General features: G+C 47.4%; 1 protein-coding gene across 1 annotated transcript; it reads left to right on the forward strand.

The window, feature by feature from the left end:
- Nucleotides 1-1,804: 1,804 nt before the first annotated feature.
- LOC310940842 (voltage-gated delayed rectifier potassium channel KCNH1-like) lies at nt 1,805-13,621 on the forward strand (the record flags this gene model as incomplete). The annotated part of the gene is made up of 10 exons (XM_083905871.1): nt 1,805-1,877; nt 4,557-4,680; nt 5,358-5,464; nt 5,557-5,685; nt 6,157-6,275; nt 6,369-6,761; nt 7,745-8,174; nt 9,327-9,583; nt 11,314-11,664; nt 12,734-13,621. The coding sequence occupies 10 exons, from the start codon at nt 1,805-1,807 to the stop codon at nt 13,619-13,621; spliced, it is 2,871 nt and encodes a 956-aa protein (XP_083761997.1).
- Between the last annotated feature and the right edge of the window lie 2,277 nt (nt 13,622-15,898).

A 15,898-nucleotide genomic window follows, 5' to 3' on the forward strand; every position in this document is an offset into this window, starting at 1 on the left:
GAAAAACACTGAAATCAAAGAGAATAGAAACAAAAAGAGAATCTAAATCTGACAAATCTTTATTTATTTTTGGTTTGTTTACTTGTTTTGCAGCGAGTCTCGGTGCACTGAGTGTTTATCACCAGCAGAGGGCGACACCGCACTACAATGTGAGCCCGAACTCGTGGACGGTGAAGGCGGAAAATAAAGGGATAGTTCTGTTTTTTTTGTTTTTAAACATGTGGTTTGATGAGGAGACGTCCTGAGAGCTGACTGTGGTGTTAGCGCCCCCTGCTGCTGAGACACAAAGACGCAAGGAAAACAGTTAAGTCAACGACGTCTTTATTTCACTGTTAGACAGACTTTAACAACAGGAAACTGACGTTTGTAAACCACTCACTCTCCCACACCAAAGTCCATAGCAGCAAAAAAAAGAGATAAAACACAACTTTAGCATTTAACATTCTTTGTTGTGGTGTAAACTGTTAGCGTTTGCTAACAGCGAGTGACGTCTGGTGGCGTTTTTAAACGGTAAACAATTAAGCTAGCGAAATGTCAACCCTTATGCTTTCTGTAGACACACGGCTACATGGAAGAGGCATACGTTAGCATGCTAACCGAACCAAAAGATTTGTATTCAACAAACTTTCAGCAGGTTATTTAAAAAAACAAAACACGACTTTAGCATTTGACATTGTAGATTGTAAACTTGACAAAAACAGCATTTTCTCCCTCCAAACATTAGCGAGGAAAGACATTTTTTTTAACGCTAAATACGGAAAGCCACCAGGGTCACATTTATGCCAGCGTGCGTTAGCGTTTGCTAACGGTGATTGACGTCTGGTGGCATTTTTAACAGTTAAAAACAATTAACCGTTAGCTTAAACAATTAAGCTAACGAAATGTCAACCCTTTATGCTTTCTGTAGACACACGTCTACATGGACGAGGCATACGTTAGCATGCTAACCGAATCAAAAGCTTTGTATTCAACGAACTTTTCAGCAGGTGATTACATTTTTAGGTTTTTTTTTACATTTAGCATTTATCATTCTTTGTTGCGTTGTAAACGCGACAAAAACAGCATTTTCTCCATCCAAGCGACAAAACATATTTTAAAAAGATAAATATGGATAGCCACCAGGGTCACATTTACGCCAGCGTGCGTTAGCCTTTGCTAACAGTGAGTGACGTCTGGTGGCGTTTTTAACGGTTAACAAATAAGCTAGCGAAATGTCAACCCTTTATGCTTTCCGTAGACACACGGCTACATGGACGAGGCATACGTTAGCATGCTAACAGAAGCTTTGTATTCAACGAACTTTTCAGCAGGTGATTTAATTATTTTTTTTAACATTTAGCATTTAACATTCTTTGTTACGGTGTAAACGCGACAAAAAACAGCATTTTTTAAACGATAAATATGGAAAGCCACCAGGGTCACATTCACGATAAACGACGCAGGATTCCTGGAGCGTCACGTGACTTCGTCCAGGATTGTATTCAATAATCTTTCAGCGGGTGATTTTTTTCCAAAAAGGTAAATATGAGATTTTTTGACTCTGGGATGATAATCCTGCACCTGCACCTCCTCCCTCTCTCTGCAGGAGCGCTATTGGCAGATGGCTGCAGCACGAGCTGTGTGTGTGTGTGTGTGTGTGTGTGTGTGTGTGTGTGTGTGTGTGTGTGTGTGTGTGTGTGTGTGAGAGAGAGAGAGAGGGAGAGAGAGAGAGCGCTCGTGCATCATCAGAGATGTGAGCAGCGGCGGGAAAACAGCATCAGCATCATCCTCCTCATCCTCAGTCTGGAGGACGGACAGACGCAGGATGGCGGGAGGACGCCGGGGTTTGGTGGCTCCTCAGAACACGTTCCTGGAGAACATCGTCCGCCGGTCCAACGGTGAGAGAACCAAGAACCGGTTCAGTCCGGTTCACACACACACACACACGCGCACACACACACACACACACACACACACACACACACACACACACACACACACACACACACACACACACACACACACACACACACACAGAGGCTGTTTACACTCAGGTGTGTGCGTGTGTCTCAGCTCGGTTTGGTTCAGTTCAGCTGTGACAGACCAGGTCCAGGTCTTCATCAGGTCCAGGTCCGTTCACACTGGTTTCTCCTTGGTCTGGGTTCAAGTCAAGATAAATTAATCCAATTTGTTTAAAATTTAGCAAATAATTAGTTTATTTAAAAAATATTTTTTAATCTGTTTTCATTTTTCAGATTCTTTGAATCTGAAGCTGAAATAATGAGTGAATTAGTCCTTTAATTAGACCAAATTAAAGAAACATTTTCTGTACGTTCTAACCCAGGTATAATCCAGGTCTAACCCTGGTCTTACAAAGGTCTAACCCATGTTTAATCCACGTCTAAAACTGAACTAAGATTTAACCCTGGTTCTGACGCAAGTCGAACCCAGGTCTAACCTGGTTCTAACCCTGGTTCTAACCCTGGTTCTAACCCTGGTTCTAACCCTTATTCTAACTCAAGTCTAACCCAAGTCTAACCCAGGTCTAACCCTGGTTCTAACCCAAGTCGAACCCAGGTCTAACCCTGGTTCTAACCCTTATTCTAACTCAAGTCTAACCCAAGTCGAACCCAGGTCTAACCCAGGTCTAACCCAGGTCTAACCCTGGTCTAAACCTGGTTCTAACCCTTATTCTAACCCAGGTCTAACCCAGATTTAATCCCGGTTGTAACTCAGGTTTAATATTTGGGTCATACCAAGTTCTAACCCAGGTTCAACCCTTGGTCTAACTCGGGTCTAATCCAGGTCCAACCCTCGTCTAAACCAGTTCTAAGCCTGGATCGTACTCAGGTCAAAACAAACCTCCGCTCTAACCCAGTTTCAAGGTCACAAGGTCAGGCTCTAAGTCAGGGTCTGTTAGCTGTCGGGGGGCGTGGCCAGCCTCCTCTCCGTGTAACTTCCTGTTGTCACAGTTTCCTGTTTCCTGTTTCTCCTTTAACCACTTTTCTTTCCACCTTTTCAGTTTGGACATTATCACATAGACAGACAGGTACAGACCAGTCAGTGTTTGTGTCTGTGACCCCGCCCCCATCTACTGACCACACCCACCCACACACACACACACACACACACACACACACACACACACACACACACACACACACACACACACACACACACACACACACACACACACACTGCTGTTGTGTGAAACCTTGTGTGTCATTTTTCCGTCTTAAATATTTACTTTGATAGTCGTTGTTGTTGTTGTTGTTGTTTGTATGTTGGTAGTGTGCAGCTGCTGCTGTGTTTTGTTGTTGATGTTGTCGAAAACTTGTTAGAAAAAGATGTGAAAACTTGTTAGAAAACAACGTGAAATCTTGTTAGAAAACAACGTGAAAATGACGTGAAATCTTGTTAGAAAACAACGTGAAAATGACGTGAAATCTTGTTAGAAAACAACGTGAAAATGGCGTGAATTCTTATTAGAAAATGACGTGAAAACGAGTTAGAAAATGAAGTGAAAACTTGTTAGAAAACAACGTGAAAACTTGTAAGAAAATGAAGTGAAAACTTGTTAGAAAACAACGTGAAAACTTGTAAGAAAATGAAGTGAAAACTTGTTAGAAAATGAAGTGAAAACTTGTAAGAAAATGACGTGAAAACTTGTAAGAAAATGACGTGAAAATGACGTGAAAACTTATTAGAAAATTATGTGAAAACTTGTTTGAAAACAACTTGAAACGTGTAAGAAAATGAAATGAAAACGACGTGAAAACTTGTTAGAAAATGACGTGAAAACTTGTTACAAACGACTTTGACGTTTTATAATGTTACAAAAAATCTGTGAGAGGAAGAAAATGTTACAAATGCGTGAGAGAAATGAGTTGATTTGTTGACGTCGTCACAGAGAATTCTTCTTCTTCTTCTTCTCTTTCTTCTTCTTCTTCTTCTTCTTCTTCTTCTTCTTCTTCAGTGGTGTTTGATGATGGAAACTCCAGGTTGATTCTCTGTGGACGAGTTAACCTCAGTCATTAAACACAGATTAAACAGGTCCAGTTTTTCCGATTACTGAAGTGGAACAACGTTACACACACACACACACACACACACACACACACACACACACACACACACACACACACACACACACAGGTGGTGTGCTGTGATTGGCCGGGAGCTGTTTGTCCTGAGTGAATTTTAATGAGCAGGAGTTTGTGCCTGAAATATGAAAAACACACTCACCTTGTGGTTACATCACACACACACACACACGCACACACGCACACACACGCACACACGCACACACACACACGCACACACACACACGTCTGGTCTCCATGGTAACAACTTCAGCGACGATTAAAACCCACACAATTATTATTCATGTAAACTCTGAGTCTGAGTTTGTGTGACCTCACTGATGTTTGAAGCTGCTGTGGGCGTGGTCATGTGGTCATGTGGTCATGTGGTCATGTGGTCATGTGGTCATGTGGTCATGTGGTCATGTGGTCATGTGATGGTGTGGTCACATGGTCACATGACGGACCCGATAACGTCTGGTTCTCTGTGCGCAGACACAAACTTCGTCCTGGGGAACGCTCAGATCGTGGACTGGCCGATCGTCTACAGCAACGACGGCTTCTGCAAACTGTCGGGTTATCACCGAGCAGAGGTCATGCAGAAGAGCAGCACCTGCAGGTGGGAATGCAGCATGACACGCACACACACAATGGCTGAGTTTGTGTGTTCGTGTGTGTGTGTGTGTGTGTGTGTGTCATGACGTGAAAACTTGTTAGAAAACGACGTAAAAACTTGTTAGAAAACGACGTGAAAATTACGTTAAAATTTGTTAGAAAACAACGTGAAAACTTGTTAGAAAACAACTTGAAAACTTGTTATAAAATGATGTGAAAACTTGTTAGAAAATGACATGAAAACTTGTTAGAAAACAACGTGAAAACTTGTTAGAAAACAACGTGAAAACTTGTTGGAAAATGACGTGAAAACTTGTTAGAAAACAACTTGAAAACTTGTTAGAAAACAACTTGAAAACTTGTTAGAAAACAACTTGAAATCTTGTTAGAAAATGATGTGAAAACTTGTTAGAAAACGTGTTAGAAAACTATGTGAAAACTTGTTTAAAAATGACGTGAAAACTTGTTAAAAAATGTGAAAATGACCTCAAAACTTGTTAGAAAATGACGTAAAAACTTGTTAGAAAACTTGTTAGAAAACGACGTAAAATCTTGAAATCTTGCTGGCTTCTGCAAACTGTCGGGTTATCACTGAGCGGAGGTCATGCAGAAGAGCAGCACCTGCAGGTGGGAATGCAGCATGACACGCACTCAGCCACTGTGTGTGTGTGTGTGTGACAGCTTCATGTACGGCGAGCTGACGGACAAAGACACGAGCGAGAAGGTCCGTCAAACCTTCCAGAGCTACGAGATGAACTCCTTTGAGATTCTCATGTACAAGAAGAACCGTGAGTACCGCGTCAACACCGTTGTCGTGACAACGCCACAGACCGCGCAGTGCATTGTGGGACGTTGTGTGTGTGTGTGTGTGTGTCTGCAGGGATGCCGGTGTGGTTCTTCGTGAAAATCGCTCCCATCAGGAACGAGCAGGACAAAGTGGTTCTGTTCCTCTGCACCTTCAGTGACATCACCGCCTTCAAGCAGCCAATCGAGGACGACTCGTCAAGAGGTGGGCGGGGCAACCCGACTCTTCCATTTCAGAAATGACGCGAAAACTTGTTAGAAAACGACGCGAAAACTTGTTAGAAAACGACGTGAAAAACGTGTTAGAATACGACGTGAAAACGTGTTAGAAAACGACACTAAAATGACTCGAAAACTTGATAGAAAACGACTTAAAAAAACTTGATAGAAAACGACTTGAAAACCTGATAGAAAACAACGCAAAATTGACGTGAAAACTGGATTGAAAATGACGTGAAAACGACGTGAAAACTTGATAGAAAACGATGTGAAAACTTGACAGAAAACGACGTAAAAATTATGTGAAAACTTGTCAGAAAATGACGCGAAAATGATGTAAAAACTTGTTAGAAAATGATGCGAAAATGACCTGGAAACTTGATAGAAAACGACGTGAAAACTTGATAGAAAACGACGTAAAAATGACGTAAAAACTTAGCGTGGATGTTTTCCTCAGGATGGGGTAAATTTGCTCGCCTGACGAGGGCGCTGACGAGCAGCAGAGGCGTCCTCCAGCAGCTCGCTCCTGCCGTCCACAAGGGGGAGAACGTCCACAAACACTCCAGGCTCGCAGAGGTGAGGACATTTTTCCTTTTCCGACTTTTTCCGACCCACTCTCCCACACCAAAGTCCACCTGAAGCTCTTCTTCTTCTTCTCTTCTGTCTCAGGTCCTCCAGCTGGGCTCGGACATCCTGCCTCAGTACAAACAGGAAACACCCAAGACGCCGCCGCACATCATCCTGCACTACTGCCTCTTCAAGACCACGTGGGACTGGGTCATCCTCATCCTGACCTTCTACACAGCCATCATGGTGCCCTACAACGTCTCCTTCAAGACCAAGCAGAACAACGTGACGTGGCTGGTGGTCGACAGCATCGTAGACGTCATCTTCCTCGTCGACATCGTCCTCAACTTCCACACGACCTTCGTGGGTCCAGCGGGCGAAGTTATATCTGACCCTAAACTGATCCGTATGAACTACGTCAAGACCTGGTTTGTCATCGACCTGCTGTCGTGTCTGCCCTATGATGTCATCAACGCCTTTGAGAACGTGGACGAGGTCAGTCACTCACTCTGCCGCACCAAAGTCCACTCACTCTCCCGCACCAAAGTCCTTCACTGCCGCACCAAAGTCACTCACTCTCCCACACCAAAGTCACTCACTCTCCCACACCAAAGTCACTCTCTCTCCCACACCAAAGTCACTCACTCTCCCACACCAAAGTCACTCACTCTCCCACACCAACGTCACTCTCTCTCACACACCAAAGTCACTCACTCTCCCACACCAAAGTCACTCACTCTCCCACACCAAAGTCACTCACTCATCTGCACCAAAGTCACTCACTCTCCTGCACCAAAGTCACTCACTCTCTCACACCAAAGTCACTCACTCTCCCACACCAAAGTCACTCACTCTCCCACACCAAAGTCATTCACTCTCCCACACCAAAGTCACTCACTCTCCCACACCAAAGTCACTCACTCTCCCACACCAAAGTCACTCACTCTCCCACACCAAAGTCACTCACTCTCACACACCAAAGTCACTCACTCTCTCACACCAAAGTCACCTCCTCTCCTCATGTCCTCTGTCCTCATGTCCTCATGTCCTCATGTCCTCATGTCCTCATGTCCTCTGTCCTCATGTCCTCATGTCCTCTGTCCTCATGTCCTCATGTCCTCTGTCCTCATGTCCTCATGTCCTCATGTCCTCTGTCCTCATGTCCTCATGTCCTCTGTCCTCATGTCCTCATGTCCTCATGTCCTCATGTCCTCTGTCCTCATGTCCTCATGTCCTCTGTCCTCTGTCCTCATGTCCTCATGTCCTCTGTCCTCATGTCCTCATGTCCTCATGTCCTCTGTCCTCATGTCCTCTGTCCTCATGTCCTCTGTCCTCATGTCCTCATGTCCTCTGTCCTCATGTCCTCATGTCCTCATGTCCTCATGTCCTCTGTCCTCATGTCCTCATGTCTTCATGTCCTCATGTCCTCATGTCCTCATGTCCTCATGTCCTCATGTCCTCATGTCCTCTGTCCTCAGGGCATCAGCAGCCTCTTCAGTTCCCTCAAAGTCGTCCGTCTGCTGCGTTTGGGTCGTGTTGCCAGGAAACTGGACCATTACATAGAGTACGGAGCAGCGGTCCTGGTTCTGCTGGTGTGTGTCTTCGGTCTTGCCGCTCACTGGCTCGCCTGCATCTGGTTCAGCATCGGCGACTACGAGGTGATCGACGAGGACGCCAACGCCGCCCGCACCGACAGCTGGCTGTACCTGCTGGGCGAGACGGTGGGGACGCCGTACAGGTTCAACTCCACGGGCTCGGGTCGCTGGGAGGGCGGACCCAGTAAAGACTCTGTTTACATCACCTCACTGTACTTCACCATGACCAGTCTGACCAGCATCGGCTTTGGAAACATCTCCCCTAACACTGATGGAGAGAAGATCTTTGCTGTGGCCATGATGATGATCGGCTGTAAGTCCCTTTACTTTAGGACAACATGCTGGACCTGGACCTGGACCTGGTTCTTGTCCTGGTTCTTGTCTCAGATCCAGTTCTGGTTCCAGTAATTTGTCTAGTTCTGGTCCAGGTCCAGGTCCAGGTTCTGGTAATTTCTCTGGTTCTGTTCTCTGTTCCCGGTTCTGGTTCTGGTTCTGGTCATTTATCTGGTTCTGGTCCCGGTTCTGGTCCTGGTTCTGGTTCCGGTTCTGGTCCCAGATCCGGTTCTGGTTCTGGTTCTGATTTTGGTTGGTTCTGTTCCCGATTCTGGTTCTGGTTCTGGTCCCGGTTCTGGTCATTTATCTGGTTCTGGTCCCGGTTCTGGTCCCGGTTATTGTCCCGGTTCTGGTCCCGGTTCTGGTCCCGGTTCTGGTCCCGGTTCTGGTCTTAGATCCGGTTCTGGTACCAGTAAAGTATATGGTTCTGGTTCTGGAAATTTATCTGTTTTTTTTTTTTTTTCCCGGTTCTGGTTCTGGTTCTGGTCATTTATCTGGTACTGGTCCAAGATCCGGTTCTGGTTCCGGTAATGCATCTGATTCAGGTCCAGGTCCAGGTTCTGGTCGTTTCACGTCCCGGTTCTGGTTCCGGTTCTGGTACCAGTTCTGGTACCGGTAATGTATATGGTTCTGGTTCTGGTCCAGGTTCTGGTAATTTATCTGGTTCTGGTTCTGGTCCCGGTTCTAGTTCTGGTCCCGGTTCTGGTAATGTCTCTAGTTCTGGTCCCGGTTCTGATCCCAGATACAGTCCTGGTTCCGGTAATGTATCTGATTCAGGTCCAGGTCCAGATTCTGGTCATTTCTCTGGTTCTGTTCCCGGTTCTGGTAATTTCTCTGGTCGTGGTACTGGTTCTGGTCCTGTTCCTGGCTGTGGTTGTGGTCCTGGTCCTGTATCTGAACCTGTACCTGGCTCTGGACCTGGCTCTGGTCCTGGTGTCATTTCTTTAGCATTAGCTGTGCTGGTCCTCTGCTCTGATGTGACCTTAGTGAAGGTCTCTCAGAGTCCAGTTCTCCTGACTCAGACCTGGATCAGCATTGATCTGATGACCTGGTCCAAAGCGCTGACACAGAGACAGAGAAACGCTGAGTCATGTTCTTCCCCGTCGTCATGACGACGTCTCCTCTGTTGCAGCTCTCCTCTACGCCACCATCTTCGGGAACGTGACCACCATCTTCCAGCAGATGTACGCTAACACAAACCGCTACCACGAGATGCTAAACAGCGTCAGAGACTTCCTGGAGTTGTACCAAGTCCCTACAGGTCTGAGCGAGCGAGTCATGGACTACATCGTGTCCACGTGGTCCATGTCCAGAGGGATCGACACTGACAAGGTGATGCTGTTCACGCGGGAACGAGAACGTGAACGTGAACGTGAACGTGACTTTGGTGTGGGAGAGTGAGTGACTTTGGTGTGAGAGAGTGAGTGACTTTGGTGTGAGAGAGTGAGTGACTTTGGTGTGAGAGAGTGAGTGACTTTGGTGTGAGAGAGTGAGTGACTTTGGTGTGAGAGAGTGAGTGACTTTGGTGTGAGAGAGTGAGTGACTTTGGTGTGGGAAAGTGAGTGTCTTTGGTGTGGGAGAGTGAGTGACTTTGGTGTGAGAGAGTGAGTGACTTTGGTGTGAGAGAGTGAGTGACTTTGGTGTGAGAGAGTGAGTGACTTTGGTGTGAGAGAGTGAGTGACTTTGGTGTGGGAAAGTGAGTGTCTTTGGTGTGGGAGAGTGAGTGACTTTGGTGTGAGAGAGTGAGTGACTTTGGTGTGAGAGAGTGAGTGACTTTGGTGTGAGAGAGTGAGTGACTTTGGTGTGAGAGAGTGAGTGACTTTGGTGTGGGAAAGTGAGTGTCTTTGGTGTGGGAGAGTGAGTGACTTTGGTGTGAGAGAGTGAGTGACTTTGGTGTGAGAGAGTGAGTGACTTTGGTGTGAGAGAGTGAGTGACTTTGGTGTGGGAAAGTGAGTGTCTTTGGTGTGGGAGAGTGAGTGACTTTGGTGTGGGAGAGTGAGTGACTTTGGTGTGGGAAAGTGAGTGACTTTGGTGTGAGAGAGTGAGTGACTTTGGTGTGAGAGAGTGAGTGTCTTTGGTGTGGGAGAGTGAGTGACTTTGGTGTGGGAGAGTGAGTGACTTTGGTGCGGGAGAGTGAGTGACTTTGGTGTGAGAGAGTGAGTGACTTTGGTGTGAGAGAGTGAGTGACTTTGGTGTGAGAGAGTGAGTGACTTTGGTGTGAGAGAGTGAGTGACTTTGGTGTGGGAAAGTGAGTGTCTTTGGTGTGGGAGAGTGAGTGACTTTGGTGTGAGAGAGTGAGTGACTTTGGTGTGAGAGAGTGAGTGACTTTGGTGTGAGAGAGTGAGTGACTTTGGTGTGGGAAAGTGAGTGTCTTTGGTGTGGGAGAGTGAGTGACTTTGGTGTGGGAGAGTGAGTGACTTTGGTGTGGGAAAGTGAGTGACTTTGGTGTGGGAGAGTGAGTGACTTTGGTGTGAGAGAGTGAGTGTCTTTGGTGTGGGAGAGTGAGTGACTTTGGTGTGGGAGAGTGAGTGACTTTGGTGCGGGAGAGTGAGTGACTTTGGTGTGGGAGAGTGAGTGACTTTGGTGTGGGAAAGTGAGTGACTTTGGTGTGAGAGAGTGAGTGACTTTGGTGTGAGAGAGTGAGTGACTTTGGTGTGAGAGAGTGAGTGACTTTGGTGTGAGAGAGTGAGTGACTTTGGTGTGAGAGAGTGAGTGACTTTGGTGTGGGAGAGTGAGTGACTTTGGTGCGGGAGAGTGAGTGACTTTGGTGTGGGAGAGTGAGTGACTTTGGTGTGGGAGAGTGAGTGACTTTGGTGTGAGAGAGTGAGTGACTTTGGTGTGAGAGAGTGAGTGACTTTGGTGTGAGAGAGTGAGTGACTTTGGTGTGAGAGAGTGAGTGACTTTGGTGTGGGAAAGTGAGTGTCTTTGGTGTGAGAGAGTGAGTGACTTTGGTGTGTAAGAGTGAGTGACTTTGGTGTGGGAGAGTGAGTGACTTTGGTGTGTTAGAGTGTGTTAGAGTGAGAAAACCAGTGATTTTAGAGTGAGTGACTTTGGTGTGGGAGAGTGAATGGTTTACAAACTTCAGTTTCCTGTTGGAAAAGTGTTTTTTTCATTACCAGGACTCAGCTGTTTGCTCTGTGTGTGTGCATGTGTGTTTGTGTGTGTGTGTGTGTGTGTCTCTCTCTGTGTGTGTGTGTGTCTCTCTCTCTGTGTGTGTGTGTGTCTCTCTCTGTGTGTGTGTGTGTGTCTCTCTCTGTGTGTGTGTGTGTGCAGGTAAAGGTGATGTGTTTGGTGATGTCTTCTGGAAAGAGATGTCTCTTGCTCAGTCATGTGCTAACGTGAGAGCATTGACCTACTGTGATCTTCACATCATCAAACGTGACGCTCTGCAGAAGGTGCTGGAGTTTTACGGCAACTTCGCAAACCACTTCGCCCGAAACCTGCTGCTCACGTACAACCTGAGGAAGAGGGTGAGTCACATGATCCTCCTCATCCTCACTCAACCACCAGAGCCTTTTCATAAACCTCAGGGATCGATGCTCTGTGATTGACAGACGTTATCAGCCATCCATTAACTCAGGCCCACAGGCTCCGCCCCCTCAGGTCTGGAGCGTCGTCACAGAGAAAAGAGCGGAGGTCAGCTGACGTGTGACCTTCACTTCCTGTGTCAGCAGCAGCAGAGTGAACACGTGAATGACACGTCTGTGCTGTGAGCGCCCCCTGCTGCTTAGACACAAGCACAGAAAGAGTGATGTTTCTCTCTCACACCAAAGTCCATAGAGAAAACCAGTGATTTTAGCTCACAGGGACACAGGAGCTGCTGCTCCTCTGCTGCCTCGTGTGGTCACTTTGTGTCACTGAGTTAAGTCTAAAGTCAATATTTTAAAAGCTGAATTCACTAAAATCAGTCATTGTAAGTTAGTGATGGAGGCAGCAGTGGATCAACAACTCCTGTGAACTCCTGTGTGCTGTGATGTTAAAATCACTGGTTTACTCTATGGACTTTGGTGTGGGAGAGTGAGTGGTTTACAAACTTCAGTTTCCTGTTGAAAAAGTCTGTCTAACAGTGAGATAAAGATGTGAGCGTGTCGTTAAGATGTCGTAGACTTAAACTGACGTAGATTTTATTAGTTTACTACTTTTGTGACGTGCGCAAAATATGTTTATAAACCACTCACTCTCTCACACCAAAGTCACTCACTCTCCCACACCAAACCCCTTTAGAGAAAACCAGTGATTTTAACATCACAACAACACAGGAGTCCACAGGAGTTGTTGATCCACTGCTGCCTCCATCGCTAACTTCAAACGTCCTATTCTGTAAAATTCGGCTTAATTCAGACTTAACTCAGTGACTCAAAGTGACCACACGAGGCAGCAGAGGACCAGCAGCTCCTGTGTCCCTGTGAGCTAAAATCACTGGTTTTCTCTATGAGGTTTTGTTGTGGGAGAGTGAGTGATAAAGACGCGATCGTGGTTCTCGGCAGCAGGGGGCGCTCACAGCTCAGCCTTTAAGAATAATCTGTTTTTTTTTCGCAGATCGTCTTCCGTAAGATCAGCGACGTGAAGCGCGAGGAGGAGGAGATGTTGAGGCGCAAACACGAGGCTCCTCTCAACCTCCCCCCCGATCACCCGGTGCGACGCCTCTTCCAGCGTTTCCGTCAGCAGAAGGAAGCTCGAATGGCCGCCGAGCACGGCCAGGAGGGCGGCGACGTGGAGCAGGGGGGCGGCGGCGAGGAGCGGCCCCGAGGTCCAGAGGTCCTGGCGTCCACCAGCATCGTCATGGTGACCGAGAGCCCAGCCGCCGCCGCCGCCGCGTCGTCGTCCTCCGCGTCGTCGTCCTCCGCGTCCGCCGCGTCCTCGTCCAGTCGAGCGACGCTCCACGCGCCGGCCGCTCAGAACGGAAACCTCGCCGCCGCCGCCGCCACCGTTGGCTGCAAATCGGCGGAACCGGCAAAAGCGAAAGGCTGGGGTCGCTTCAAGGAGTCGGTGGCGAAGGCGGAGTCGTGGAGCAGCGTCTCCAAGGCCGAGTCCATGGAGACGCTGCCGGACCGCACCAAGTCCCACGACGGGGTGTCGCTGAAGAAAACCGACTCGTGCGACAGCGGCATCACCAAGAGCGACCTCCGCTTGGACGACGACGCCGGCGACGCCCGCACGCCGCACGACCGCAGTCCGGTCCAGTCGGACGAGAAGGCCGGCGTCTTCCGCGCTGCGATGGCGGAGCAGCAGAGCGTCCAGGCGTCCGTCCTGGAGCTGAAGCGGGAGCTGCGGGCGGACGTCAGGTCCCTGAGCGGCCGCATGGAGGCGCTGGAGAGCCAGTTAGCCGAGATGCTGCGACTCCTCAAGTCCAGGAAGTCGTCGGGTTCCTTCTTTGAGACGTCGCGGCCGCCGTCCCCGGACTCCGATAAGGACGGCTCGTCCTAACCCCCTGGACTCGTTCGGCCACTAGGTGTCAGAGAAGAGCAGCTGACCGAGCACTTTATCGCCGTGGTGACGTCAAACGATCGGATTTTCTACGTAAACGACCTTTGGTCGACCGTCGCGCGACATTGGCAATAAGGAAAAGATGGCTTTAAGGTCCGTGTCCGGACCAGGACTTCGTCACTGTGACTCGGCGTCTTCACGAAGTCCGGTCCACGACGTCGGCTTATGCACTTCAACGTCACGTGACAAATCCGGTCCGTCAAATCCGGTTCCGCAGATTCGCGGTTGTCTCTTGTGCTTGTGATTGGCTGTTGAATGTAAACACAGTCCCCCCCCCCCAGTGGGCGGAGCCTGTGGAGCTGCTTTTGTTTTTCGGACTAAATCACTGTGTTCCGATTCAGTGCTACGTCGTCGTCGCGATTCCAGACTCGCGTTTAATGCAGCGCCACCTAGTGCATGCTGCCGGTTCTTGTCTCCTTCTTCCGAAAGAATCACATTAATTTATAAAAAATGCGTAAATTACGCTGAAAATAGATGCCGGGTTTTTTTCCGCATGCGCCCGGTGTAATGGCGTGACCACGCCCCCCTCAAACGCTAACCTCCGCGACATATTTCACGTACAGTAGATGAACGCAGAAAGTAATTTTTACACTAAATACTCGCAAGTATTGGTGCGTTCCATTTACATCGGAAGTCGGAACTTGTGCGAGCGGCGTCACATCCGACCACGTTACGGTTCAGCTATCTTGGGCTAGCTTCCGTTAGCAATACCGGTCGCGAATGACGCTCGACACAAACGTATGTCGCAACTCGTCTACGATTTAAAAACAGTTCTATGTTTACGACAATTTACTGTGAAACAAAAAGTGCGATTAACGTGAAACTTCCGACTACGACTGGAAACGCACCGCTAAAACGTCATTGAAGGGGGCGTGTCCGTGCCGTAACTTCACGCGTACGTTTTTCTGAAACGCACTTCCTTTTATCTTTCAGTTTTTCCGTTAGGCTCCGCCTCCTCTTCACTGTCGTGACTCCAGATCTCTGTCTTCCTCTATAAATTCCAAAATCGGAGAGTCACGCGGATAAAAAACTACGATTAAAAACCAAAAAAACGGATTGTCTTTCTGCTGCTCCCTCTGGTGGACGGAGAAGAAACTGCAGCTCGGTGCAGCGACGCTAGCGCAGAACGTTAGACCGGCGGCGAAGTCGCGATGATCCGCCTTTACAGTTACGACTATCTCGTCGTAGACTCCGTCAGTTTAACGGGTGCTCGACGCTGCGACGTTAGCATCGGAACGTGATTTTTCTCGACCCCCCCCAAAAAACGTGATTTTACGACAATTTTGAGTCGTGACGTAAAGCAAAAAAAAAACTTGACTATCATCTGCAAACATAGAAACACGAGTTAGCTAAATCACTTTCACGGTTAAATATACGGAGCATGAAGACGTACATTTTTCTACGTGAACCCGAGTCGCCACGGTAACCTGAGGCGTCGCCACGGTAACCTGAAGCGTGTCGCTGTTCCACTGTGTCCTGTGAAGCTGTGACATACGACATATATATCGTCATTATATGCAAATATTTAACGTAAAAAACCGCGTCGACAGAGAGCGACCAATCGCTGCTCGTGACGTCGCGATTCCCACGCCGACCACCGAGCGGCGCTGCCGTCCACACTGATGCACTTTAGTTGTTTGTCGTGGCTGCATGACGCTGCTGTTTTATTTGTTTGTTTGTTTGTTTGTTTGTTTGTTTGTTTGTTTGTGTGTTTGTCTGCGATCTTCCGCTCACGTGTCGGTGCATGACGAGCACGTTAGCGTTAGCGCTGTCGTTACGCACTCATTGTCTTTTTGGGGAAAAGCTCGGAGAGAAAAACGTAAACACAAACGATTGTTTGTCTCTTATTGTTTAGAAAAGTGTGAAAAAAAATTCAAAGAAATGTATTCACACAAAAATGTTTATAAAAAATGTCACAAAATAAACAATTTTATACTTTTTTTAGTTTTTCTTTACTGCTTTAAATTATAGTTAATTTAATATGTTTTATATTATATATATAATTTAATATATTATATAATAATATATAATTATAATCTTTGATAGAATTATTTAAAGAGTTTGAATAATTTTCTTTCTGTGTTTGTGTGTGTGTGTGCGTGTGTGTGTGTACTTTTGTGTGTGTACTTGTGTGTGTGTGTGTGTCTGTCTGTGTGTGTGTGTGTGTGTCCTTGTGTGTGTGTGTACTTGTGTGTTTGTGTGTGTGTATATCTGTGT

Source organism: Microchirus variegatus (assembly GCF_963457635.1).
Source record: "Microchirus variegatus genome assembly, chromosome: 19".
Taxonomy (NCBI): Eukaryota; Metazoa; Chordata; class Actinopteri; order Pleuronectiformes; family Soleidae; genus Microchirus; species Microchirus variegatus.